Source organism: Colias philodice, chromosome 31 (assembly GCF_061535455.1).
Source record: "Colias philodice isolate Cphi_HAF_F1 chromosome 31, ilColPhil1 Martin Lab GWU primary, whole genome shotgun sequence".
Classification (NCBI taxonomy): Eukaryota; Metazoa; Arthropoda; class Insecta; order Lepidoptera; family Pieridae; genus Colias; species Colias philodice.
Genome location: NC_143116.1, coordinates 3285937 through 3312862, shown reverse-complemented (window position 1 = coordinate 3312862; position 26926 = coordinate 3285937). Strand labels below are relative to the sequence as shown.

General features: G+C 33.0%; 2 protein-coding genes across 5 annotated transcripts in view; one reads left to right on the top strand and one right to left on the bottom strand.

Moving 5' to 3' along the window:
* The first annotated feature begins 423 nt into the window (after positions 1 to 423).
* LOC149475164 (lysosomal alpha-mannosidase-like) lies at positions 424 to 14052 on the top strand. Its single transcript, XM_089713757.1, has 16 exons — positions 424 to 535; positions 780 to 867; positions 1423 to 1487; positions 1971 to 2097; positions 2451 to 2656; positions 2934 to 3067; positions 3806 to 3942; positions 6023 to 6115; positions 7106 to 7235; positions 9160 to 9235; positions 10170 to 10290; positions 10947 to 11037; positions 11348 to 11438; positions 11514 to 12157; positions 12397 to 12883; positions 13285 to 14052. The coding sequence occupies exons 2-16, from the start codon at positions 794 to 796 to the stop codon at positions 14043 to 14045; spliced, it is 3237 nt and encodes a 1078-aa protein (XP_089569883.1). The 5' UTR covers positions 424 to 535; positions 780 to 793; the 3' UTR covers positions 14046 to 14052.
* Positions 14053 to 20745: 6693 nt separating this feature from the next.
* Stat92E (Signal transducer and transcription activator Stat92E) overlaps positions 20746 to 26926 on the bottom strand; it is a 42117-nt gene continuing 35936 nt past the window's right edge. For 3 of the 4 annotated variants that reach the window (XM_089713569.1, XM_089713571.1, XM_089713570.1), the window contains 2 exons: positions 26082 to 26202; positions 20746 to 21110 (listed from right to left, as the gene is read on the bottom strand). In XM_089713569.1, coding sequence (XP_089569695.1) covers positions 21078 to 21110; positions 26082 to 26202 — 154 coding nt within the window. In that variant the 3' untranslated portion in view covers positions 20746 to 21077. Of the gene's footprint in view, positions 21111 to 26064; positions 26203 to 26926 lie in introns of those variants that run through there. The other variant, XM_089713572.1, reaches the window with a different exon arrangement.

Sequence of the window (26926 nt, the reverse complement as noted above, 5' to 3'; positions counted from 1 at the left end):
CTATCCGGATAACTCAAAAAGTATGAATATAGCACTTTGATTTTTATTGAAATGAAACTTCATTAGGCGCGTTGAAAGTAAAATTTCATCATGCAATAACGTCACGTCATGTAGTAAGGCGAACATTTTGGTATCTTTGAATCCTGCCAAAGAGGTTTCACTTCTGACACATGTGCTAATCCATACTAATATTATAAATGCGAAAGTAACTCTGTCTGTCTATCTGTTACTCAATCACGCCTTAACTACGGAACCAATTTGCGTGAAATTTGGTATAGAGATATTTTGATACCCGAGAAAGGACATAGGATAGGTTTTATCCCGGAAATCCTACGGGAACGGGTTTTTCTTTGAAAACGCGGGCGAAGCCGCGGGCGGAAAGCTAGTTTCTCATAATCAAACTTCGAATGAAGATGTTTCTTTATTTTTCAGGCTTGTCCTACAATAAGAGAAGGAAAATTAAATGTCCATATAGTGCCTCATACTCACGCTGAGTTGGGATATTCAAAAACGTTTTATGACCATTTCACTGGACGTAAGTAGTTTTTCGAACTTTATTTAACAGACTATTCAAAAAACGAAGTAGTTCCCGAAGTGTAATGTGAATTTTATGTTTTAATAGTGCACAAACTAAACTAAAATAATAAAAATGAAGATTTGATTTCTTTCGCCACCGATTTAAAATGATTTTTTAATGTGTAAAAATTGAATTAAAGAATATGCCTACATTTGAGTTTGTTATTATTTTATAATACCTACAGATTAATTAACAATTTCAGACGATGATTTTTATATGACGAGCAAAATTAACATGAAAAGAATACTCGATGCCACGATATCTGAGCTGTGGGCAAAAGAGACGAGGAAGTTTGTATTTTGTTTTTTTTTTTTTTATTGTTATTTTAAATAAATAAATAAAATAAATAATAAAAATCATTTATTGAACAAGGTTCCTTACATCATAATATAGACCCCAGACTCCCAATATAGCTTTCGCTGTGTTTCAGGAGTCTGTGCCTTTTTGTTTTAAATATAAATTGTAATGTATTACCATTGAGATAATATTACTACGTATGGAGGAGACACCACGAACAAAATCTGTGCGCCATTTTTTTGCTCTAACTAAGTTTTAAAAATTATTATTTAGTTAGGTACTTAACGATGAAAGTTATTCCTTTGCACTTTTCCTTATTATTTGTGCAATATCGTAACACACACGAAGGCATGTTTGATGCGTTTCACTTTAAAACCATTAAAAAATACCGCTCAACATACGTCACATGACGTATGTTGAGTGGAACATAAGTGATGTAGGCGGTGTCATCTCCTATTAATATTATCTCAATGTGTATTACTACAGATAGACATTTTTTAACTGTTGTTCGATGTCTTATTTTTTTATTGTATTTTATGTTCTTGTAGATTTACATTATCTGGCTCGGAGTTACCATATTTCTTTTACTGGTGGGCTAGACGTGATGGAACAGGTAAGAATTAAAAAAAAAGACTTATTTCTCAAGGTAGTGGATACTAAAATTATAGAGTTGGTCCTATAAGTGAGCATAAAGGAATTCCAATTTTAATGGTTTTTAAACTAATAAAGGGTCTTAATAATCTTTATAATATTATATAAGTTTATGGGCCCTCTTCAAATGGGCAGCGTTGGCCCAACAAATGATGGTCGATGTTTGCCGCCATTACGGCGATTATGAATAAACATCTACAATGACGGCTGATCCTAGACATTTAGGCTCAACACTATCGTGATTGCCTCTACTCGCCCAACGCTGCCCATTGTGAAGAGGGCCCATTAGATTATAAAATTTTTGTTAGTGATTTACAATTTTTGATATTATTAAGCAGTAGGTATATACAGCTATTTGACTAGGAAAATTACTAGAAATTAATTGATGTTGATTAACGCCATCTTTTGTCAAGAATCTAAACAAATATAACTTTGTTTCTTGCAGTACGTCGTATGGTATACCAACTCCTTAGACAGGGCCGTTTAATAATAGTGGGGGGTAGTTGGGGGATGCCAGATGAAGGATCAACGAGCTATCAGTCTGTTATAGATAGCTATACATATACTTTAAGGTAAGCTAGTACTAGCTCGCCGCGTCTCGTTCAGGGTAACATTTCTGGGAAGATTTGTTTGTCTTTTCATTTTATTTATCATGTTTGGGAGAGTTTTTATTCTTATAACGATGCAATAAAACTTCAGGGTGTAATTTTAACAGTTTTTAATCAGTTCGATTCCCGGGAGTGGCAAGCAAATTTCGACAAAAACTTACAGTTTACTTTTCAAAAGCAATGGAAAATTCTAATCTGTATACTTACTTACCTACTTATATTAATTACCCCTTTATTTACCATAGCTCAAGTTTCACGTTATTTACGTCCAGATGACGTTGTTTAAAACGTTCCTAAATGTTAAATTATTATAACAGAAAAATAAACCGAACATTTCTAAACTGCGGTCGACCGCTCGTCGCCTGGCAAGCGGATACCTTCGGCCATTCTAGAGAATATGCATCATTGGTGGCTCAAATGGGATTCGATGGGATGTTCATCAATCCCATCAGCTTTGATGATGAGCTGGTTAGGATGGAACAGGTGGCGTTGGAGTTCTTATGGCGAGGGAGTGATGATCTCGGTGAGATGCTATCTACTAGTTTCTTTATTACTAGATTTTTTCCGCGGTTTTACCCGCAGTGCGCCGCTCCTGTTGGTCTTAGCGTGATGATATATTATAGCCTATAGGCTATAGCCTAACTCGATAAATGGGCTATTTAACACCGAAAGAATTTTTCAAATCGAACCAGTAATCCCTAAGATTAGCGCGTTCAAACAAACAAACTCTTCAGCTTTATAATATTAGTAAAGAATATAGTAAACTTGTATAGATTCTACATTACATACAATTATTACAGGTATAGAATCGGACATATTCACAAGTAAATTATTCGATGGGTACTGGTCCCCCCCAGGGTTCTGTTTTGGGGCCATGTGCTCTGACCCGCTTTTAATAACTTCAGATAGTGTGTTTAGTAACATCGAGGAAAGAGTAAGTGAAACTACCTACATGTACATGTTTAAACTATGAATGAATGAAATGAACTATATTTTTATTGTGAAAAAAGTGAAGTCCCATGTCTCCAAGTGGGGTAAGGGCCAGATGCATTATGCATACATCTGTTTCTTTGATCGATTTTTCTTTAGGGACAAGTAGGTGATCCGCCTCCTGTGTCCTGCCAGACCGAGACATTTTTTTTATTTTTTATTCGTCTCCGTCGGGAATCGAACCCATGACCCCTCGGTTCTACGCTCACGCGTCAACCACTATACCAAAAGGAGGCGGTCATATATTTTTAATGCCTTTTGCTTATTTTAATCTAATTAACAAATCGTCTTATAATAGTGTTTCTTATTTATGTATATTTGTACTACAGAGTGTACACACAGTCATATTTTTTGTTATATCTGTTGAATAAGAAAGTAATAGTTATTTTGAAATTGTCAATAGTTATTGATTAAAATTATTTAAGAGCTATTACGCACTGTCGACCAGTCGCTGGCGACTCAGTCGCCGGCGACTGTGACTTACTATAGTTTAAATAGGGGCTTGCGCACTTAGTCGTCAGTCGTCCAGGAGTAAGTCCAATCGCCGGCGACTGAGTCGCCGGCGACTGAGTCGCCGGCGACTGATCGACAGTGCGTAATAGCTCTACAAGCTATTTGCCCTGTCTTCATCATCGTCATCATCATCATCATCATCATCATGTATTTTGTTCTCTATATTTAGGTAGACGTTTTCATAGAACAGATACGATATCGCCAATCACCTTTCTATACCACTAATCACATAATGGTGATGATGGGGCAAATGTTCGGATACCACAGCGCTAAAATGTGGTTCGAAAATATCGACGTGTTGATACAGTGAGTATAAATATGCGAATTTTAAATTCATAACGATTAGCATAAACTAAGTAATCTGTTCGGAGACAAATCAAATGAACCGAAAATCTATGAATCCATTCTACCGTTTTTGAGTTCCCTTGTAAGTTGTAGAACTCAAAAACGGTAGAATGGATTCATAGATTAGCCAGCTTCTCACATACCTGCAGCAGGGGCAATATTGGACTTGCACCCTTAATAATTATGTGCTCTCTTAATTGCCCCTGCTTGCCTAAAGCAGGGGCAAAATACAGAACAGCCGAAATTGCTCCAACCGCAGTGCATCCGAGATTGTTCCAATGAAGAATGTTACTAGGTATGCCAAATCCCTTGAAATTGTGTCTCAGTAAAGCCTGTATGTATACAAATACACTAGTTTTTGTCGTAGTCAAAAATACCAAGTAGTTTTGATTTTATACGCATTCAAAGTTTCGAAAAATATCGAGTCCCGCTAATAGTCACGTGACCGCTTGTGACGTCACGTCACAACGCACCGCGCGGCCGCGTCCCCGCGCGGTGTGTATAAAGCAATATTACCAATCTTCTATTGGATGATACGTGTAATATTCAAAACCAAATCTAAAAAATAAAATATATATCAAACTAGATGATATGTTCAACGATTCTGTTTAATCAAAAACATAAAATATTAAAATTTACTCGATAAAAAAAAATTACCAAGTTAGCTCTAATTTCCACACTTTTACGTTTTCTACTTGACATGGTAATACTTATTATGATTTTTTTTTTCATAAACAATTATATTAAAACATTTGCAAGATATTTGTCAGATCATTTTGTGTAATTACTTTTAATTTTGGTTTTATTTTTGGCACTCTTTTTTTCTCAAGATAAACGTTTGGTTTTGTCACGATAAAAGTGGTTTATCGCAGATAAAACCAAAACTAAAAGTAATTACTCAAAATGCTCTGACAAATATCTTGCAAATATTTTAATATAATTGTTTATGAAAAAAAATCTGTCAAGTAGAAAACGTAAAAGTGTGAAAATTAGAGCTAACTTGGTGATTTTTTTTTATCGAGTCAATTTTAATATTTTATGTTTTTGATTGAACAGAATCGTTGAACATATCATCTAGTTTGTTATATATTTTATTTTTTAGATTTGGTCTTGAATATTACACGTATCATCTAATAGAAGATTGGTAATTTTGCTTTATACGCACCCTAGTATCAAGTCGGCAGCGCTGTAGTAGGTGTTATAGCTTGCGCAGTATTTTGATGGGTTTTCGTCCGCGAATTTCGTTAATAGTTCAATAATAGTAATTATTATTCGTTTAATAAAATAACAGTCATGCCAAAGTTTCATCTTTATTTAATAGTTTCTCAAAATATTCTATACGATTGCGTTTTTGCACTGCTGATCTCTGAGGTTTATCTTCATTTTCCTGTTGACATTTGAATTTGTGTGGAACTATATCCTGTTTTTGTTTAATTCTTCCCCCGACCAACTTATATTTTAGTATAGTTCTCCATATCATTCTCAACTTAAAACAAGAAAAAATCTTACTAGCCATCTACCTATACTTAGCCCATACGAGCAGAGCAGAAGCACAGTCTAGTATAGATTAAAACTTGTATAGAAAACAAAGGATAACGCAAAACAGCTGCAATGTTCTCAAAATATTATAATATGTAGCTTACTTCCTTTGCAACTATAAAAAACAACTTATCCGGCGAATTGGTAGTTGTATTTTTACATTTAGGAACAACACATGATTTTCTGGTATTTGGATTGGACATTTTTAAAAGTATTTAATTATAATTTCGACGGCGCGGGCGCGCGATCGCTAGCGGACTGAGTGAGCCAGATTGAGCGTGTTGTGGTGTGACGTCACACCATCACCGGGCGTTTACAACTTGTTTTACTTCTAAATCGGAAAATAATTGACGTATCGAAGTAATTTTTTCACTAGTATTATTTATTTTTGACAGAGAATATGGAGTGCTAATAATCAAAATTAGTGAACATTCTCCATTACACACACACATCCACACTTTACATTTATATTTAAGTTACAAAACTTTTATCATTTTTACAGTTCTGTAAACGAGAAGTCGTATCGCACGGGAGCAAATATCCATTTGGTTTATTCATCACCTAATTGTTATTTGCAGGCCGTGCACAGTTCTAAGTAAGCATTTTGATAACTTCCTATTTGTACCTGCTTCGCTTCGCTTTATCTGTTACTAGCTTACCGCCCGTTGCTTCGCCCGCTTTGTCTAAAACCTAATAAATTATATACTTAAACCTTCCTCTTGAACGATTCTATTTAAAAAACCTCATCAAAATCCGTTGCGTAGTTTTAAAGATTTAAGCATACAAAGGGACATAGGGACAGAGAAAGCGACTTTGTTAAAGTACTTAGTCATTAAGAAAATAATATTTGCTCTCATAATGGGCAGCGTTGGCCCAACAAATGATCGTCGATGTTTGCAGCCATTAATGGAAAAATTTATATTTTATAAGTAGAAAAATTGTGTGTATTAGCTAGTTAGAATAAGAATAAGAATAAGAATAAGAATAAGAATAATTTATTTCGCCAAAAGCCAACAACAGATATAATGAAAAGAATAAGGAATACAAAAAACACAGAAAAAGACAAAAGTGTGGCAGACCTTTAGCAAAAAGGGGACCAACTCAGTATTAAGCTGTGCCTTCAACAGCACAGCACTGATTTTCAGTGGCCCCCAATGTTTGAAGTACAGCTACAGACCGAAGTATAGAGGGATAGAAATTATATTAATAAAATAAACAATATTACACGTTATAAATATTATACATATAAAAAGAAGGCATAGGAATGTACATATACTAGAACATTAAGAAAATAGTAATAAATAATAACGAAAATAAAAAATTAATAAACATACATACAGATAAATAGACACAAAAGAGAGATGCTACATTCTACAGTAGGTTACGGTTGTTTTTTAAAAATAAAAGCAGCAACTTTATTTTTGAAGTTATTAATGCAACGAAGGTTACGTAAGGGTGGAGGCAAGTTGTTCCAACACTTCGTAGCATTATAACTGAAACTGCCTCTGAAAGCGGTTGTGTGATGTTTGGGCACAATAAGTAGCTTTTGACTCATATTATAGTTATTTACTTCTTGTAATTTCAGGCCAGTACTAAAAACAAAACAGGACGATTTCTTTCCCTACAGCTACGATAAGTACTCGGTGACCTCCGGAATGTTTACTTCCAGACCAGATCTCAAATATTTTATTAGAGAAGGCAATATTTATTTACAGGTTAGTTGTAGAGTTGAAATAATTTGGAAAATCCAAAAGTGCACGCCTCATAATTTTTTTTTAATAAATATTTATTAATTATTATTTTTGTTTATTTAATAACAATTAAACCACATCGAATCAGACCCTGAAAAATGAAAGGGTTCTATTCCTGAGCATACTCAAGCGTAAGAGAAAAAAAAGACTCGATTAGTAAAGTATTTCGGTCGCTATCGTGTTAACAAGAAAAAGGATCCGCACATACAGACACACGGACGTCCAAGAAAGAACTTTTTTGAACTGTTTTTTAACTAGTTTAAATAACAAAAATGACAACAAAAATATCATGAACGTTAAAAATAGTGTTTTTTCTTAATATGTGTGTGTATGTATTATCTTACAAGTGCAATGTATGATACATAAAGACATTTTAAGTTTGAAAAATCAGATGTTTTGCGCGAAGTGACAGTAGTACCCACCTCAACGCTTCGCTTATGAGGCGTGCAAAATGTACCTACAGTTCAAAATACAAATTAAACAAGTATATTCGCTAATCTCAGGCACTACTGGTCCGATTTGAAAAATTATTTCGGTGTTAGATAGCCCATTTATCGAGGAAGGCTATAGGCTATCTATCATCACGCTAAGACCAACAGGAGTGGAACACTGCGGGTAAAACCGCGGAGCACAGCTAGTTTATACCTAAGCAAAACCAACTGAAAATTTATGAGCATTTTGTAAACTTATGTCTTATATAGGGTGTCCCAACAAGAACGCAAGATTTAAATTTGGCGCCATTCGAAGGGTCATTGTTTGACATATCAACAAGTGTTATTTTTTTTAGTAGAAGGTATAAGGTTAGTGAAAATGGAACGCTAAACGAAGGATCAACGCATTCTCATTGTAAAATTTGTTTTACCAAAATAGTGAAAGTTTTGCGGCTACAGTACGCAAATTGCGATCAAAGAAATTGCGATCAGTAAAAGAGATTAATGGAAAAATTTGCTGAAACTGGGTCTGTTAGTGATGTAAAGACAACAACGCGCCTTCGACCTGGTCGATCAACCGAAAATATCGCAGCTGTATGTGATGATATCGCTCAAACTCCATCCATCTCAATTCAACACTAAGCTCCAAAAATTGGTGGTTCCGAATCCACTATGCAGCGAATTTTGACAAAAAATTTGCGTCTTGCATGCTGGAGGGGATGTGGTTTCAACAAGACTTCGCCACATGTCATACAGCCAGAGAAACAATACAATTGCTGCATCAGTCATTTCTCGGTCATGTTACTTCACGCTTTGGGGACCATAATTGGCCACCTAGATCATGCGATTTAGGGGTTTTTTTGAAATCGATGGTGTATGCGATTAAGCCGACGATGACTCAAGCCTTAAAAGACGAAATTGGACGCTGTATTAATGAAATACCACAGCATTTATGTAAAACGGTCATTGAAAATTTCATTAAAGATCGCGTATGTGCCAGCAAAGCCGCGGTGGCCATGTCCCTGATGTGTTGTTCCAAACAAAACCTCACCTTGTCTACTTTACGATATAATATAGTTTTCACAATTTTTTTTGAATATCTGCGTTTTATGTCAAATTTAAATCTTGCGTTCTTGTTGGGACACCCTATACATAGTTATAGACTACAGGCCCATGTTGAAAAATTTATGTGTTATTTGAACCACCAGGTGACCTACCCCTAGATACAAGAGCATAAAATAATAAGATTCAGCACTATGACGTCACTTGTAAGCTGTATTATGATAGGTAACATATACCTGCCCCCCTAGTCAAGTGGTTTTCTGTTAGCGTAGCTCTCGATAGAATAGACTACGAATGTATGAGATTGACGTAAGCTGTAGATACACGTATCTACAGCTTACTAGTCAGCTAGGGGGGCTTAAGTGTTTATAATGTAGCTTTTTTTATAATTTTAGGTGGCAAAACAATTGCAAGTGTTGGCATCATTGGAAAATCAGGATAAACTTCTCGAAGACTTTATGTGGATCATGGGTATTAATTAGTTTATTAAATAAATCTAAATCACGTATTTTAAACAAAGTCCTCTTCCGCGTCTGTCTGTTTGCGATAAACTCATTATCTACTGCACCGAATTTCATTCTGTTTTCACCAAAAGATAAGTAGTTCTCGTGTATGATTTGATATGTTTCAGACAAGGCGGTCGAAGCCGCGGGTGGTTAACAAAATACATAAAAGAGCCTTTGTTCCGAGCACACGTGTCCGAAGTGAAACTTTTTTGGCAAAATTCAAAGATACCAAAATCGTCGCCTCTCCATGACGGGACGGTATTGCCATGACGCGACCTGGAAATTTTACTCTCAACGCGCCTAAAGAAGTTTCAAAATTACTGAATTGCAATATATTTAATACTAGATTTCCGCCCGCGGCTTCGCCCGCATTTTCAAAGGAAAACCCGCATAGTTCCCGTTCCCGTCGGATTTCCGGGATAAAACCTATCCTATGTGTTAATCCAAGTTACCCTCTATATGTGTGCTAAATTTCATTGTAATCGGTTCAGTAGTTTTTTGTTTACGTGAAAGAGTAACATACATCCATACAAACATTCGCCTTTATAATAGTACTAGCGGTCCGCCCCGGTTTCGCCCGTGGTACATATTTACGTTTTTTCTACATAAGAACCATCCTCGTACTTCAAGGAATATAATAAAAAAAGAATTATCGAAATCGGTTCAGCCGTTCTCGAGTTATGCGCTTACCAACACATTTTGCGATTCATTATTGATTCTCGTGTCACAATGTTAGTCTGCATACTCCTCCGAAACGGGTGGACCGATTCTCATGAAATTTTCTGTGCATATCGGGTAAGTCTGAGAATCGGCCAACATCTATTTTTCATATGTACCACGGGCGAAGCCGGGGCGGACCGCTAGTTTTTATATATAAGAAGATTAAGATTTTATTTTAGGTGTAATGCAAGACCATAACGTAATATCGGGAGCATTGAGAGAATATGGCAAGTATTACTATATAAAGGAATTAAATGATGTGATACAACGGTCTATATCTTTATTGGAAATTGCTTTTAAGTAAGTGCCCTGTTAATCCTACATCGCGTTATTTATAAATGACTAAACCTTTTTTGTCTGTAGCCTAGATAAATGGACTATCGAACACCGAAAAATTCTTCAAATCAAACCCGAAGTTCCTGAGATAAGCGTGTTCAAACAAACTATTAATGCTATAGATTAAAATATGTATATACCATCACATCACGCTATAAAAGGTTTTAGGAAATTTTCTATTCATTTTATAATAATAACAACCGAGGCAAAGTTGTAGTGTTGTACCCTCTGACCTAGTTATAATCAATACAACATTTTTTCTGTAAAATTTTTAAATAATATTGTTTTACCAATTCAAATTATAGAAGCATGAACACAAGTTGTTTAATTATGTCCAGTAGATTATTTTGAATAACGTGTAGGTATAATACTATAATTAAAGATAATTAACGATGAGATTATGACTTGACAGCTAACTGAATAAACGGGTTGCACTTCAGGAGTGCCAGCAGAAGTGAAAACTTGATTAATAACGTTGAGCATGTTTGATATCCATCCGTCTTACGCTTTTTCGATCAGGCCACGTGTCCTGACGCGAGTTTAAGATTTTATACCCAACGCCGCTAAAGAAGTTTTCACTTCAAAAATGATGTTATACGCTGATGAAATTACTTTTCCAGCAAACTACAAAACTCCAAGAAAACGATAAAATACAATAGATGTCCATTTAATATATCTTCATGTTCTTTTACTGATTCTTCAACATTTCATGTAAGTACTTGGTTCTAGTGCCTGAAAATATAAAACATAATTCATTATTTAACCACAACCTATATTATAATACTAGCTGCTCCACGCGGTTTCACCCCCGTGGCTCCACCCCTGTTGGTCGTAGCGCGATGATATATAGCCTATAACCTTCCTCGATAAATGGGCTATCTAACACCGAAAGAATTTTTTAAATCGGACCAGTAGTTCCCGAGATTAGCGCGTTCAAACAAACAAACAAACAAACTCTTCAGCTTTATAATATTAGTATTATAATATCAACTTATATTATGTTTGTTGTTTATCTTGCCAGTTTTTAATATACAATCCTCTCGCATGGACAGTATCTGTTCCAGTAAGAGTACCTATAATGAAAGAAAAGTATACGGTTTACGATGGAAAAGGTAAAACTCGTCTTTAAAAATTTAGTGTATTGTTTTATATCCACGATAATGATTTAATGAATTTACAACTTTCAGGCAATACAATGAAGGTATATCTCACTCCAGTTTCACAACATATACTAAAAATACCTCTAAGAAACACAACAACAGATCACGAATTATTATTCATTGCGCAAAACATTCCACCGCTCGGCTACAAAGCATTTCACATCCAAAAGGAATCAAATATACGAAAAAGGTCGATAATAAAGAAGCTGACTAAGAATCCGCAAAAGAAATATTACATCGGTCAAGCGGCTGAGGCTTATAATAAAACGTATTTCGAAGAAGACATAAGCTATGAAGATATTGAAAGTGATAAAATAAATCATCCAAAATTCGTTTTTACAAAAAAACAAGATAATTTTTCAAACAGCGCAACTAGTGTTGATGTTGCTAACGTAAAAAATGTTATTGACAAAAATAATGTTACTACACCAAATTTTTTGAGTAAATCTACTACTATTACATCTATTTTGGAAGAAACTACCACATATAATGAAATAACAACTACTGAACTTGATATAGAAAGTTCTAGTAGTAATATTAGAAACGCAGAAGTCACTAGAACGACTATGACAACTATAGTAGATGATGACGATGATGATAAATCCGAAGAAAAAACATCTAATGATTCATATTATTATGTCGAATCTAATGATACTTTTATAGAAAACAAGGTAGCGAATATGATTTTTCTGTAGTATATTATTTTTAGGTACGAAAGTACTTGAAAAAGTAAATGACTAAATTACAATACTTAGCTTTCCTTAAATCTACAAATATGTGTAACTTATTGTATAAAAATACAAACAAGCACTTTTAGCTTTAAAGTTGTCATCTACAGAAAACTGTATTTGTAATAATTTAAGTAAAACCAATATTTTGATAAATAATATACATAATTTTCTTCTTCCAGTACATAAAAATATACCTAGACAGCTATAAGAAAGTATCAAACATATCTCTTTCGAATGGCATAAACACTTCACTCGATATACAATACTTTTATTACGTATCTGACGATCCAAAAAAACTGGGCAAAGACAAACGACCTCCAGGCGTCTATATTTTTAGACCTATGGACTTAACTCCGGTTCCTATCATTGATGTAATAGATACTAAAGTGTTTAAAACTGATTTGGTGCAAGAAATACATTCTAAATATTCAGAATATGCCTCTTTTGTTCTAAGATTGTATCAGGACAATCCTGTAGTTGAAGTTGATTGGGTTATAGGTCCAGTACCTGATGATGATGAATTAGGCAAAGAAGTATTTATAAGATATACAACAGATTTGGAGAATGGAGGCGTTTTCTATACAGACGCTAATGGAAGGCAAACTATGAAGAGAATAAGGAATAGACGACCTACGTACCAACCTTATAATTTGAACAAGGTGACAGGTACGTACTTACTTAAATATTTTGATATAAGCATTACTTATGAAAATGTTTCCTGAATGTATTTATTCATGAGAAAGACAAGTATCGTAAACGTTAGCAATTAAACTAAATATTAAATGATTTTAATAAATTCTCTTAATTCTGCTTTCATTACTTAGATAAATAAAGAAAATAATGTAAAAAGCACTTGTTTGCTCCTCGAGTAAACTTTTCCTGGAAAATATTTTATCAACCATAACTTAAATTAATAAAAATAGTAGAACTAGTCAATAATAATTTTAAAATATGGCCACTACATTAATATTTCAATGTTATCAAATTTACTTTTGTACTTTCGTTGATTGTGTTCAGTGATATCTCATTATAAGTTTTATATCTTTTTTATATATACTCGATTTCAGGTAATTTCTACCCAGTAACCTCAAAAATCTACATTGAAGATACCAAAAAAAATATACGATTTTCAATATTCAATGATCGATCTCAAGCCGGGGCTTCGTTGTTAGATGGTGCTTTAGACCTTATGGTTCAAAGACGATTATTCACAGATGATGCAGGCGTTCAAAATATTATTAATGATACTATAAATGGTGAAGGAGTTATTATTCGAGGAACACATTATCTATATCTGTCTAAAGCTGATTACAAACCTAATAGAGTGTTTGAAAAGAAACTAGCAAAGGAAATTGAGTTACGACCGGTAGTTCTTGTATCAAATAGTATGGGATATGATGATTGGTTGAAACTTAAGAATGAATTTAAAGGACTGAATAAAAAACTGCCAATAGGAGTACATGTTTTGGGTCTACAGGAATGGAATGATGGTACGATTTTAGTTAGACTTGAGAATTATTTAGAGAAAAGTGATATAGTTAAGAGTGGTGTTAAAAATGTTGTTTTAAAAGATCTGTTTCATAATTTAAAGATAGATAGAGTGAAAGAGACAACGCTAGCAGCAAATATGTGGCTCTCTGATTGGCTGCCGCTACAATGGGAGAAAAATGGCAGTTTTTTTAGGAATTTTAATGAATATTATGGAAGTGATAAAGAAGAATATAGTGAAGATGCTTTGAAAGCGATGGATGTAGATTTGAAAAGTGTCAAGTTAACTCCACAGCAAATTAGGACTTTTGTTGTGTGGTATAAGAAAGATAAATCTTGATACTGATGTGAATAAAAATGTGTAAACTTATACGTAGTTTAATTTTTCCTGACACTATTTTAGATTATTATAAATATTATTCATCAAAATCGATTAAGCAGTATTGAAATATAAAAGAGTTATCAATTATACTTACATAACTATATACTTACTAATATTAGGTACAAAATGCAAAAATGTGTCTGTTTGTAGATATTCGGGAATGATTTAGGGTACTTTTTTCACGTATAAATTATCATCCTCATCATCACATGAAAAGATTATAATGCGTATTTTTAATTACTCCGAAATTTAACAAAAACGAAATTTAACTATTACATTTTTATTTGAAGTCGTATCTATTTTATTGATGGTAATATTTACTAAATTAACTTATATAGTATAGTCCTTTAACATTCAACTCTTAAAATATGTATGGGTTGAATTAACCCATATCAACATGGATCGGGTGTATCAAACACGGAAAAAAGGAATAGTAAATAAAACAACAGTATTAACAGTCAATATTTATTCAACATCTACACATACAAACGCGAAGCTCAAATGGAACACCGAAATTGTTAAACGGACAAAAATATTCACTATACTAAATACACATTTAATTTAGAGCCTATTCAGATTAGAGATACCGCTACAGCCGTGGGTAGTGGTATCCCGATGGCACGCGATTATATCTCTTACGTAGTATATTACGGACTTTAATCGCGTACTGATCCGAGTACGGTAGGGAACAGCCGATCGGTACGCGATTAGAGTCTATATAATATACTACATAAGAGATTTAATCGCGTGCCCATCGGGATACCGCTACCCTCGGCGGTAGCGGATACCGCTGTAGTTTGAATAGGCCTTTAATATTATTTCTCCACACATTTTGTAATATTAATTTGTCTTATCCATAAAATAATCTATTATCTAATACATATAAGGATCAGGAATTGCTTGTAAAATAGTGATTTTAGTGCCCCTTTCATAATATACAGGGTGTCCCACTCTTGGTATACTAAGCACAAAGGAGGTTGTAGTTTTGCATACGCTGAGTACGTAAAAAATACTTATAAAATTCCAGACGCATTTTTTTTTCAAATAGAAGAATTTTTAAAACTCTATGTGTACACCCATAACAAGCAACCCGCCCAACTTTGCCACCAGCACGTGAGCTATCGTTTAATATTATGTTTTCATAGAGAAAATGCTCACATTAGAGAAGCAGTATAATATATTGCCAGCAAAAATGACGCAACTTTTGTTATAAGGTATTGCTACACTTTGATATTTCCTCAAATTGACTGTTTACAGATAAATGACCTTTATGGGCCTATGTATTACTCTATTTTAAGTACGAAAATGCTATAAAACGAAAATCGCTAAAATGTTAGTTAGGAGGTATTGATACTTCATCGTCGATATGCCGGCTGCGCGAAGCTAGAGAAGAAAATATGAATTTTCAGGAAAAATTTATCAAAATTTTTTTGACGTAATTTTGTTGTTTAAGTATTTTTTACATGATCAGTGTATGCAAGACTACAAGTCCCTTCGCGCTTAGTATACCAATAGTGGGACACCCTGTATATGCAAAATTAATCAATCACGTAAAGGCAATTTTAGGACAAAATTGGTAAGTTGGACGACTCATAAAATATAGCTTATAATTAAGTCTACTTAAAATTATTCTTTAAACACGATTCAAGCTCAGTTTATTAAAGTTAATTCAAATTCATCAATTGGTATTATGTTACATTTTTTTTTTTTTAATTTTGTGTTCTCGCAAAAATAGCTTACCTTTGTAGCTATGCAACTACATTTGTTATTACTCAAAAAGCTTATAAAAATGCCATAAAAAGCTCGATGATAAAAAGTGGGAATTTTATTTTTTCATTCTTATTTAACGCCATCTATTTTCAAACTAAGCGAAGCTTTTACCTTGTCAGAAATATACGTATATCCACAGCGTATATCTAATTTTAATTATAAACACATATACATCATACGAACACACAGACATAACCTACAATAAATGTTTTCATCATTATTTTTTTCAATATTTTAACAATGAATAAAATTATCAATTCCAAGATTGCTTAGAAGAATTCGTTTCTGGGTATCTTATTATCGATTTCAAAGCTATTTTTACCGAGTATCTAACAATTATTTTATCGATTGGCTTTTGGTTTTTTCTACGCAAATTCGAATTTAAAATAACGAGCATAAAGTATATTATTTGCGGGAATCTTAGTCTTTACTCTAAGTTAATGTAAACGTACAGATATAGATAGAGTTAAATGACAAGGAAGAAAAACTAGATCTGAAAATTATTTATGCAAAATTTTATATGTATAGATTTATAAGAGGGTGAGTTGTGTACAAATTTGCGGTAGAAACCGCGCGTCAAAGTTAGTTAATTTTAAAAATATATCCTACATTATTAAAGCTAAAGAGATTGATTGTGTTTTCTTTGAAAAACGTTTTGTCTATAGTCTATACTAATATTATAAAGAGGAAAGGTTTGTATGTATGTATGTATGTATGGTTTTCACGCATAAACTACTGGACCGATTTTGATGAAATTTGGCACAGATAATCTTTAGACCCTGAGAAAGAACAAAGGCTAACTTTTATTGCGAAATATGTACCACGGGCGAAGCCGGGGCGGACCGCTAGTGTTGTATAAAGCCGGCTACTCACGTAACTGCCGCAGGGGCAATATTGGAACAATTTGGGGTGCACGGCTGTCGGAGCAATTTCAGCTGTTCTCTAAATTGTCCCTGCTTGCCTATACATCACAATAAAGGAGGCAATAATAATAAATAAATAAATATTTCAGGACAGTTTTCACACACGGCACGATCTGATCCCATGCTAAGCTTTCGCTTGTGTTATGGAAACCAGATGGCTGATAAACATACATATATAATCTCTTATATATAAAAATGAATAGCAAAATGTGTTGGTAAGCGCATAACTCGAAAACGGCTGAACCGATTTCGATAATTCTTTTTTTATTATATTCCTTGAAGTACGAGGATGGTTCTTATGTAGAGAAAACGTAAATATGTACCACGGGCGAAGCCGGGGCGGACCGCTAGTTTTAAATAAAAACTTATATAGATAATCAACATCCAGACACAAAGCAAACATCTATGTTCATCACACAAATATTTGCCCCGGGTGGGAATCAAACCCTTCTACCTCTGGCTTGGAAGGCAGGTTCACTACCAACTAAGCCAACCGGTCCGTCTGTCGGTCAGAATTAAGGGTCCAATATTGCCCCTGCGGCGGCTAGGTGAGTAGCCGGATTAATCCTCATAATATGGACGAACGGCGAAAGCGGTCATAATGCTTCGACCAATAGGAAATGAAATTGACTCACCCTCTCAAAATAGGTAACATAAAATGTTACATAGATTACAAAATAAGGCCACAGGTATCACACAACACATTAAATTTAGAAAGTAGATATTACGTATTTTGCTATCATTCTCTTAATAAATTATTAGTTCTCAAAAGGTAAGTTTTATAAGAATATGACTTATCCAACTAATATTATAAATGCGAAAGTTTGTGACGATATGTGTGTGTTTGTTACTCTTTCACGCAAATTCTACTGAACCGATTACAATGAAATTTAGCACACATATAGAGGGTAACTTGGATTAACACATAGGATATGTTTTATCCCGGAAATCCCACGGGAACGGGAACTATGCGGGTTTTCCTTTGAAAACGCGGGCGAAGCCGCGAGCGGAAATTTAGTAAGGTATAAAGACAGAAACAAGACCTGTAAATATAAAGAGTTTTTTTGTTTAATGTGTTAAGGGCTTATCTCAGGAACTACGGGTCCGATTTGAAAATTAGTCTAAATAGTGCCTTGTATAGTAATTTTTTAGGTTAGGTAAGACAATTTTATATCAAATTTTTGAATTTTGTAAATTAGTGAATGATAACAAAATCGGTACTAACACTTAAAGATACCCTAATATTTAAAACACACACATCAATATAATTTGTAATTATATTTACATAAATAACTTCAACCAGTCCTTAGAAACAAGAACGGCTAGGGCCTTGTTCTAAGGGCCATGTTCTTAAAGAGGCCCTTTGTTGTTGAAAACTTGGGATACATATTTAATAGATAAGTAACTACTGAACCATATAATTTTTTCAATTAATCCTTTCCATTTTTATATTATTTTAAAAATTGAGTAAGTTACAATAGTTTATATACAGGGTGTCCCACCGTCGGTATACTAAGCTCAAAGGAGTATATAGTTTTGCATATGCTGATTACGTAAAAAATACTTATAAAATTCCAGACGCATTTGTTTTCAAATAGATGAAGTGTACATACACCTCTAGCAAGCAACCCGCACGTGACCTATCGTTTAAGACACTTAAGATTATTTTTTCATAGAAAAAATGCTCGCATTAGCGAAGCCGTATATGCTGGCTGCGCGAAGCTAGAGAAGAAAACATGGATTTGGGAGAAAAAAAATAGCAATTTTTTTTTTACTTAATTTTGTTGTTTGAGTATTTTTTACGCGATCAGTGTATGCAAAACTACAACCCCATTCGCGCTTAGTATATCAATAGTGGGACAACCTGTATAATATATTAGTTCTAACAAAATAAGTTAGTGCTGCATATTATGACATTCTTCACTCAAGATTTCCAATTCCTATAAATTTATTACTAGTATTTAGTACTGTATTTGTAGAAGAAAATTATTGGAAATTAATTCGAAAGACCTTAAAAAAGCAGAATCTATACTAAAAAAAGAAAAAGAAATTCATAAAAAATAAAAAGCAAAAATAAAAAATGAACATTTATTTAAAAATAAGGTTCTATTACATAAAATATTAAGAATAGAAGACAATATCAATTTTTTATGTACATAAATTATAATTGGTTACATAATATACTATAGATACAACGATATTATCTTAAATAATACAAAAAAAAACACGAATTTAATCAGATGAAGAATCTAGGATATTTTTTTTGTAATATTAAAAATGACCACTCTACCACGGAGTTATTTTAAAGATTACACCATATAATATTGTGAGTATTATCAATACACATAGTTAATTCATAAAAAACATTCCTCTGTAAACTAATAGATACATAATTATTTTATTTATAACTATAAGAAACTTTAAAACATATATTTAAGGCAATACCGCTATATCTATAACTCTAAAATCATTTTAAATCTGTGACTACAAATTATTACTCACAATAATTATTACAAGGAAGAAACAAAAGTTATAAGTTTCTTAATATATTTATTAAACACAAAATTCAAAAAAGGCCAATAAAAGCACCAAATGTAATAAAAAATCTCAATTAAACACCAATATTTGTAAATGCAATATTGGAACGAAGTTCCTTCGAGTTGCGAAAGGGGGCTAGGCGGAAATAAGGCCAAAAGTTGTAACGACACTTTTGACATGACAACATCTTATAATTCGATAGAGCCAGATGCACGCACGAAAAAACATGACTCATGCGGCGTAACCTCGCTCTGAGGCGTTCCATATAATGCTTGAAGTGCAAGCGAGAGCGCGGAACGAGCGACAAAGAAGCACAATCGGACGTTGTCACGTTCAACTATCGTCAGTAAACCGACTTTACAGTCAACCAATTTTTTTGCTATAGTTGTAAGCCGTGCGGCGTGCGCGTGTTTCAGCAAGCCAGTTATGTATGTTATTTTAGGTAACTTCGTTCCATCCGGGCGTCCTTTGACACCTCTTTTTTCATAATATGTTTATATATTTAATAAAATATATACTGGTATAATGGCACTAAACTAACAAATATAACTAATATACATTTAATCTCAATAAATCTATTTTATTGTAATCAACGAATAAATTCTAAAATAGGCACCTGATTTTATTTTGAACACCATTTCTTAAGCCTTTATTTTTTAATCTTTCAATATTTTGGCGCGCAGCTTTAAATAAAATGGCGCCAAAAAAAAAGAAATCTGTCAAAAGATGTCACTATATTTTTTTACTATTGTGCTGTTAAAATTACATTAGGTTATTAATTTTTCAAAATTAAACATTGCCTATCGTATGACTATTTGCAGAAATATCGAAATTGATTGTAATTAAAGACATTATTTTAATAATCAATTATTAAACACCTTGCGGCCTTACTTATAAAAAGTTAAACAATGGATAAATGTCAACCATTTCCTACCATAGCTGTGTCCTGCTCTTGCTCACATGAAACGTCATTCATAAAAACAAGACAGGTTATTGCAATAACTAATCCATTGCTTAGCGAATGGGTAACATTTTATAAGTAAGACCGATATTATTAAAATACTTTATAGAATTTAATGTCATGTCATCAACAATATTTAGATATACATATTTTATAAGTGAAATCCCGTGTCCCCTAGTGGGGTAAGGGGCAGATGCATTACGCATACATCTGTTTCACTGATCGATTTTCTTTAGGGACAAGTAGGTGATCAGCCTTCTGTGTCCTGTCAGACCGAGACATTTTCTTCTTCGTCTCCACCGGGAATCGAACCCAGGACCTTCGGTTTTGCACTCACGCGTTAACCACTGTACCAAGGAGGCGGATATATTTTATAATATGTGTTTAATAACTTTTCATGTAAACCCGTCCTAATATTTAATTTTCAAACATCTTATTAATAAAAGCTCTAGCTTGAACCAATAAAAAAACCATTAAACTTACATTTATATAAACTAAAGCTAAGAAAACAATGACTAATAAAAAATCTCTTATATAATAATAAAGTATATATTTGTCAGGTTTTTGTAATATAATTATTGCATTGAAATTCACAAAGATATTCATAGACAACCAATGATAAGTCACTTCGCGCCTTTTTTGACGTATGTCAAAAGAAAAAAAATGTCATGTCATTGGTAACCATTATTAAAAATATATCTTAATTGAGAAATAAGGTCACCATTATATTGATTTTTTATTGTAAATTCAAGATTGAAAGTTTTTTTTTATTTAACGTTTGCTGCGTCTATGGCACAGTTACATCTTGTTAATGGCTGGTTTTTTGGGCATCTGTAATTAAAAATAAAACATGTAAAAACTTACCACAGCTCAGGTTAGTTAAGGTAAGTGAAAATAATAATCAGTCAGTCAATTCTAGTTTTGAATGGGAAAAACTGTATGTAGGTGATTAGGATTCAATTTTATACATCAAATTAAAATATTATGGTCTAATTTATTTTCAAATTTGTCTCAACCAAGAATCGAACTTGGGGCATTGAGTTATAAAAACTTCATTAGAATTGTAGTTATTAGAAATCGAATACAATATCTTACCAATACATAATTCTAGGTTTGAAGGACCAATTACATATACCACCACCAAATCAAATTCTTACCTAAAAATACTACCATATCATTCATATAAGCTAATCTACATTTTAATGCCTAATTCTTAGCTCTACTTATAAACTATTAATAATATTAAAGATCGGTTTCAGCTCTTGCTGATAATGTCCCTGATAGGCACTGACACTTTTTAAAAAACAAATAAAAATAAAAATCATTTATTGAACAAAGTTCCATACATCAAAATATAGACCCCAGACTCCCAATATAGCTTTCGCTGTGTTTCAGGAGTCTGTGCCTTCCCGATACATTAGAATAGTTCAATAAAATACATCAGAATAGTAATTAGTTACAAAAGAAAATTCTACTTAAAGTTGACACAACAAAAAAAAAGTACATTTTTATAAAAAGGTAACCTATTAAAAACTCGAATTTCTATTACCCGAATCTTAAAACCCCGAAAACGGTTGTTAGAACTTTTAAAAGACAGATGTAATGAATGACAAATTTTTAAAATTCCTTTTTTAATTTCCCAGATGAATCAATTTCCAGATGCACCAAAACCAGATTTTTAAAAAGTATTTTTTTGTTTCCCGTATTCTCATAATACAGATCTTATTATACCAGATTCTCAGAATACTTTTTTTTATTTCCCATCGTACCATTTTCCAAATAAACTATTGCCAAATTTTCATAATCTTTTTATTTGGTTCCCATATAATCGTATAACAGATAAACTATTGCCAGATTTTCATAATCTTTTTATTTGATTTCCATACAATCGTGATTATATCTTTACTATCGACTGAAAATAATCATTGTCAGTAAGTAAATTTATTGTTTTACTTGTCCATTACAGACCAGTTTTAGTGTCAAAGTCGACTCAGTAGGTTAGGTTTGAACTACGACTCCCACGCTAGAAATGACTCGCTTTTGTTTTACTTGCTTATTACAGAAAGGTTTAAGTGTCAAATTCGACTCAGTAGGTTAGGTTAGGTTTGAACTGTGACCCCCCATGCACGAGCCGAGCGAGCGAAGCGAGCGTGCCGCGGCAGCGGCCGGCGAGTGCCAGAACCGACTCGCTATTGTTTTACTTGCCCATTACAGAAAGGTTAAAGTGTTAAAATCTATTCGGAATGTTAGGTTAGGTTCGTGTTGCGACCCCCTAGAAGGATTTCGTTTTGCTGGATATCGTTTATTTGAATTTCAAAAATCTGGACATTGTTTGTCTGGATATCAATTAACTGTATTTCAAAAATTTTTGTTTTAAAAATCTGGCTTTCGTGCATATGGATTACGGTCATCTGGATTTTGTGCATTTAGAATTCGTATGTCTGGAACTCATCCGTCTGGATTGTAAAACGTCGTACAAATAAAGAACTGGGCAAATGAAATTCGGAGTTGCGATTATATGGCAAACAAAACTTCGAAATTTTAAAATTCGGGGTTATGAAAAAATGTCCAAACGTTTTCTGGATTAAGATATTCGGAATATTAAAATTCGAGATTAAGATAGGTAACCTTATAAAAAATATCATATTTATTCGTTTATATGTAAATAAACTAAACAGAACATATCAGGAAGAGGTAAAACCGGGCCTTAAATTACGAGCTTATATACTAAAAATACATTATAAGGAATTTCGTTCATTTAACAACACGACTCATACACATGTATGTTTGTTTGTATCTCTTTCACGGGAAACCCACTGAACGGATTTTGAAGATACTTGGCAGGGGTGTAGCTTATGTACCGGATAAACACATAAAATCCATACTAATATTATAAATGCGAAAGTAACTCTGTCTGTCTGTCTGTTACTCAATCACGCCTAAACTACTGAACCAATTTGCATGAAATTTGGTATGGAGATATTTTGATACCCGAGAAAGGACATAGGCTACCTTTTATTGCGAAATATGTACTACGGGCGAAGCCGGGGCGGACTTCTAGTAATAAATAAATAATTTCTTAAGACCGAAAACGAATGCAATGCGCGGCACAACAAGTAACTATTATAAAGTACTTAGCAAAGATACAATGAACGAAATGCCTTTTCTTTACGTAAATTGCACTTATAAGAATAAATTCATCATTTTCATTTCATTTTTTTTCTAACTACTCATGCGTAAATTGTAATTTTGTGTTGATCATTCAAATAGGGCTGTCAACAATGTAATAATTACACTGGTCTGCAAAGAAATCCTCCTTTGAATAAAAATATGATAAACATTGAGATCTTAACATGCTGAATCTAGATCTGCTTTCATTTTTTTCGTATCACATCAAACTTTTTTTTTATTGTCGTTTTTAAATATCTTAAAATTCTGTATTGTTTGGTAGTCTCACTTGCAATAATGCTATTTTATTCGGTCTATATGATATTTTTATCACAAGAACGACTTGAATTTATAAAAAGAAAGAACGATATCTACTGTAGACATTATTTTTACACTAATTTGTAGGGAATTTATGGGCTTCCGTAGTTCTCATCATGACTCCGCGGCGCTCAGTTCAAAGTAAAGTTTTAAGGTGACAGTTTATGATTTTAACCTAATATTTTGGTTAAATTTTTATATTGTACTGATACATTGATGATAATTTGCGTATAATTTCAACCATAAAGCAAAATTGAATCACGTGTTATGGATTTTTAAACGACGCAACATTGAAAGCGCGAGTCTTGTGTGGTCTCTAAAGGACTGCAAATGCGGGAGCTTAGATAAGTCTTAAATTATGAAATTAAGCAGACTAAAGCTGTAAAAAGATTATCTGGTGACCACTATGAAAGATTTCACCAGAAGTTTGAGAGGAGATACGGAAAAGCTAACTGAAAATATAGATAATAAGTTGGCAGCAAAGCTTTCTGATTTTACTTGATCGATTCGTCGCGAAACTCCTCATAAAATATTAAAAGAAAAGAAAACTACTAATTGAAACAATGTAAATAATGTGTAATTATTTTGTCTTATAGTTTTTAATGATTTTCTTGACATAATTTGTAATATTTAAACCTAATTATTAAAATAACGATGTATTCTTAGAACAAAGAATGGGTTTCTTTCAAATTGAACCACAAAAAATCTAGACGTGATACAAATTTTTTAAAACTTAATTTCTGTTCAGAAGTATCACTTCTATAATAATCTTGTGCAAAAATAAGAAGGAGCGCGAAAAAAAATGTTTTTGCAGACCAGTGTTATCACAACAAGCAATTTTGATATTAATTGTGTATCATATTTTGATAAATCTTCAACATCAATGATTAAACTGTAGTTTCAACTAAAACTAGCTTTAGCCTTTTTTTAATATTATTGTGGTTCGAGTTTATTTCGATCAAAACGGCCATTATTACTTAATAATAAATGTTTGAAATATTAAAAATCAAAAATATCGTGTGGTTTTATGAAACCACGGTAAAAGTGAAACTTTCCGAACACTGCTTTATACCTACTCGGCAGCCGACCGTCACGCGACATGCGCTACACAGACCAAAAAGTTTGAGACGATGTAATAAAAGTTTCACTTTAATATGTATTTAAGAAGTTGACAGCCCTATAAAGTGTAAAGATCGTGCAACTACCCTCAACCACTATTCAAAACTCAACTCTATTCCGATCCTTTTACACTATATTTTTGCAAAACAAATTATATCTACAATTTTTTTAACTAGCCACTTTTCAGGGAACTCTAAATATACATACGACCATTTTAGCTCAAACTCCTGTTTTGTTTTCCTCGCTTCAATGCGAAAGAGATATCCTATATTTTTAAGAAGCTGCTTATAGAATAATTTTCCTGTTATAAATATGTATTATATTAATTTATTATGATTTTTAGCACTATAAAGAAAAGAAAATAATATATTAAGAAAACCATTGAAGGTTTTTTTAGTGTATTCCTTGCTACTCGACCATCCCTACTAATATTATATATGCGAAAGTAACTCTGTCTGTCTGTCTGTTACGCTTTCCCGTTTTGACCTCTCAACCGATTTTGATGAAATTTGGCGCAGACAATCTTTAGACCCTGAGAAAGAACATAGGCTACCTTTTATCTAAACAACACGCGGGCGAAGCCGCGGCCAGAAGCTAGTTATTTAAAAATTATATATGTATTCCTTATTAGGAAATAAGGACATAAAGTATATAGGTAATTATATGGCAAACATTTTTTTAGTATTTTTTGTATGTGCCTACAACATTTTTTCAATTTTTTTTTATATGTTATCGTATTTTGTCTTACACTATTTAATTATCTGTACTAATATTATAAAGAGGAAAGGTTTGTATGTATGTATGTATGTATGGTTTTCACGTATAAACTACTGGACCGATTTTGATGATATTTGGTACAGATAATCTTTAGACTCTGAGAAAGAACATAGGCTACCTTTTATTGCGAAATAAGTACCACGGGCGAAGCCGGGGCGGACAGCTAGTTTACTATAATTTATACTTTGTATAGTGATCTCTTGATGGAACTGCATTTTATAGTCGTTATTAATTGTAATAAAAATATAAATTAAGTGGAACTAGTGAATTGTGTGTTTCTATAAATACATATAACTATTTACAAATTTTTTCGTATTTGTATGTTCCTATCACATTTTTTGTAATTTTTTTCCTATTTTTTCGTATCTACAATCTACCACACCACATGCGCATGCTCACCTGAATTCACTTCATACTAACATTGCCACCGTAGAACTCGAAATCGTCGAAGCCCTCCGGCTCGAACGCGCGTATTTGTTCAAACAGTTCACTGTCCATAAAGCTGCTATCCGTTTGCGCTGGTGTTGACGCGCTGAAGTAGCTGTTTGTGTGTTTGTTTGTTTTTGGAAAGTTTGTGTGTGTGTGTGTGTATGAAATTTGTGTTGGTGGGGGTGTTATTTTTTTATAATTTTGATGTGTGTGCATGACATTTGTATTTGTGATTTTGAGTGTGTATATATTTTTTGTTTTATATGTGTGGATTGATTTTCATGTTTTTGTTAATATTTCACACGTGTGAACGTATAATGTGTGATATTGAATTTAATTTTGTTTAAATGTCGAATTGGGCATATTGTTTGTGTGTGAGTGGAAATGTCAAGTAATTTGCGAGTTAAAAAAATGATTGATGATGAATGTATAGCGTTGATGAATTTTCGGATCATTAGGTCATTTATTTTAATATCGATATATTTATTAGTAAAAGATTGAAACATTCAGTCATTTTTTAGTGATGAATTTCAATTGATGATAAGAATGAGATATTTTAATAATTTTAATATAGTTGTTATAATTGACAAAATATTAGTAAAAGTATCATAATTATATTTTTTATAACGGGAATAGATGTGTATGTTTGTGTGTGTAGATCGTAGTCCATCGCAGCGGCAAGTATCGGGAAAGAGAGAAAATGCAACACGTTAGTAAAGACGGTCGTGAAAAAAATAATAATAATAAATAAACAAAAAATAACTAACATCGCCAAAATGTCACCACAGACTATATAAACAAAAGAACAATCGACTGACATAGAACGAAATGTAAAA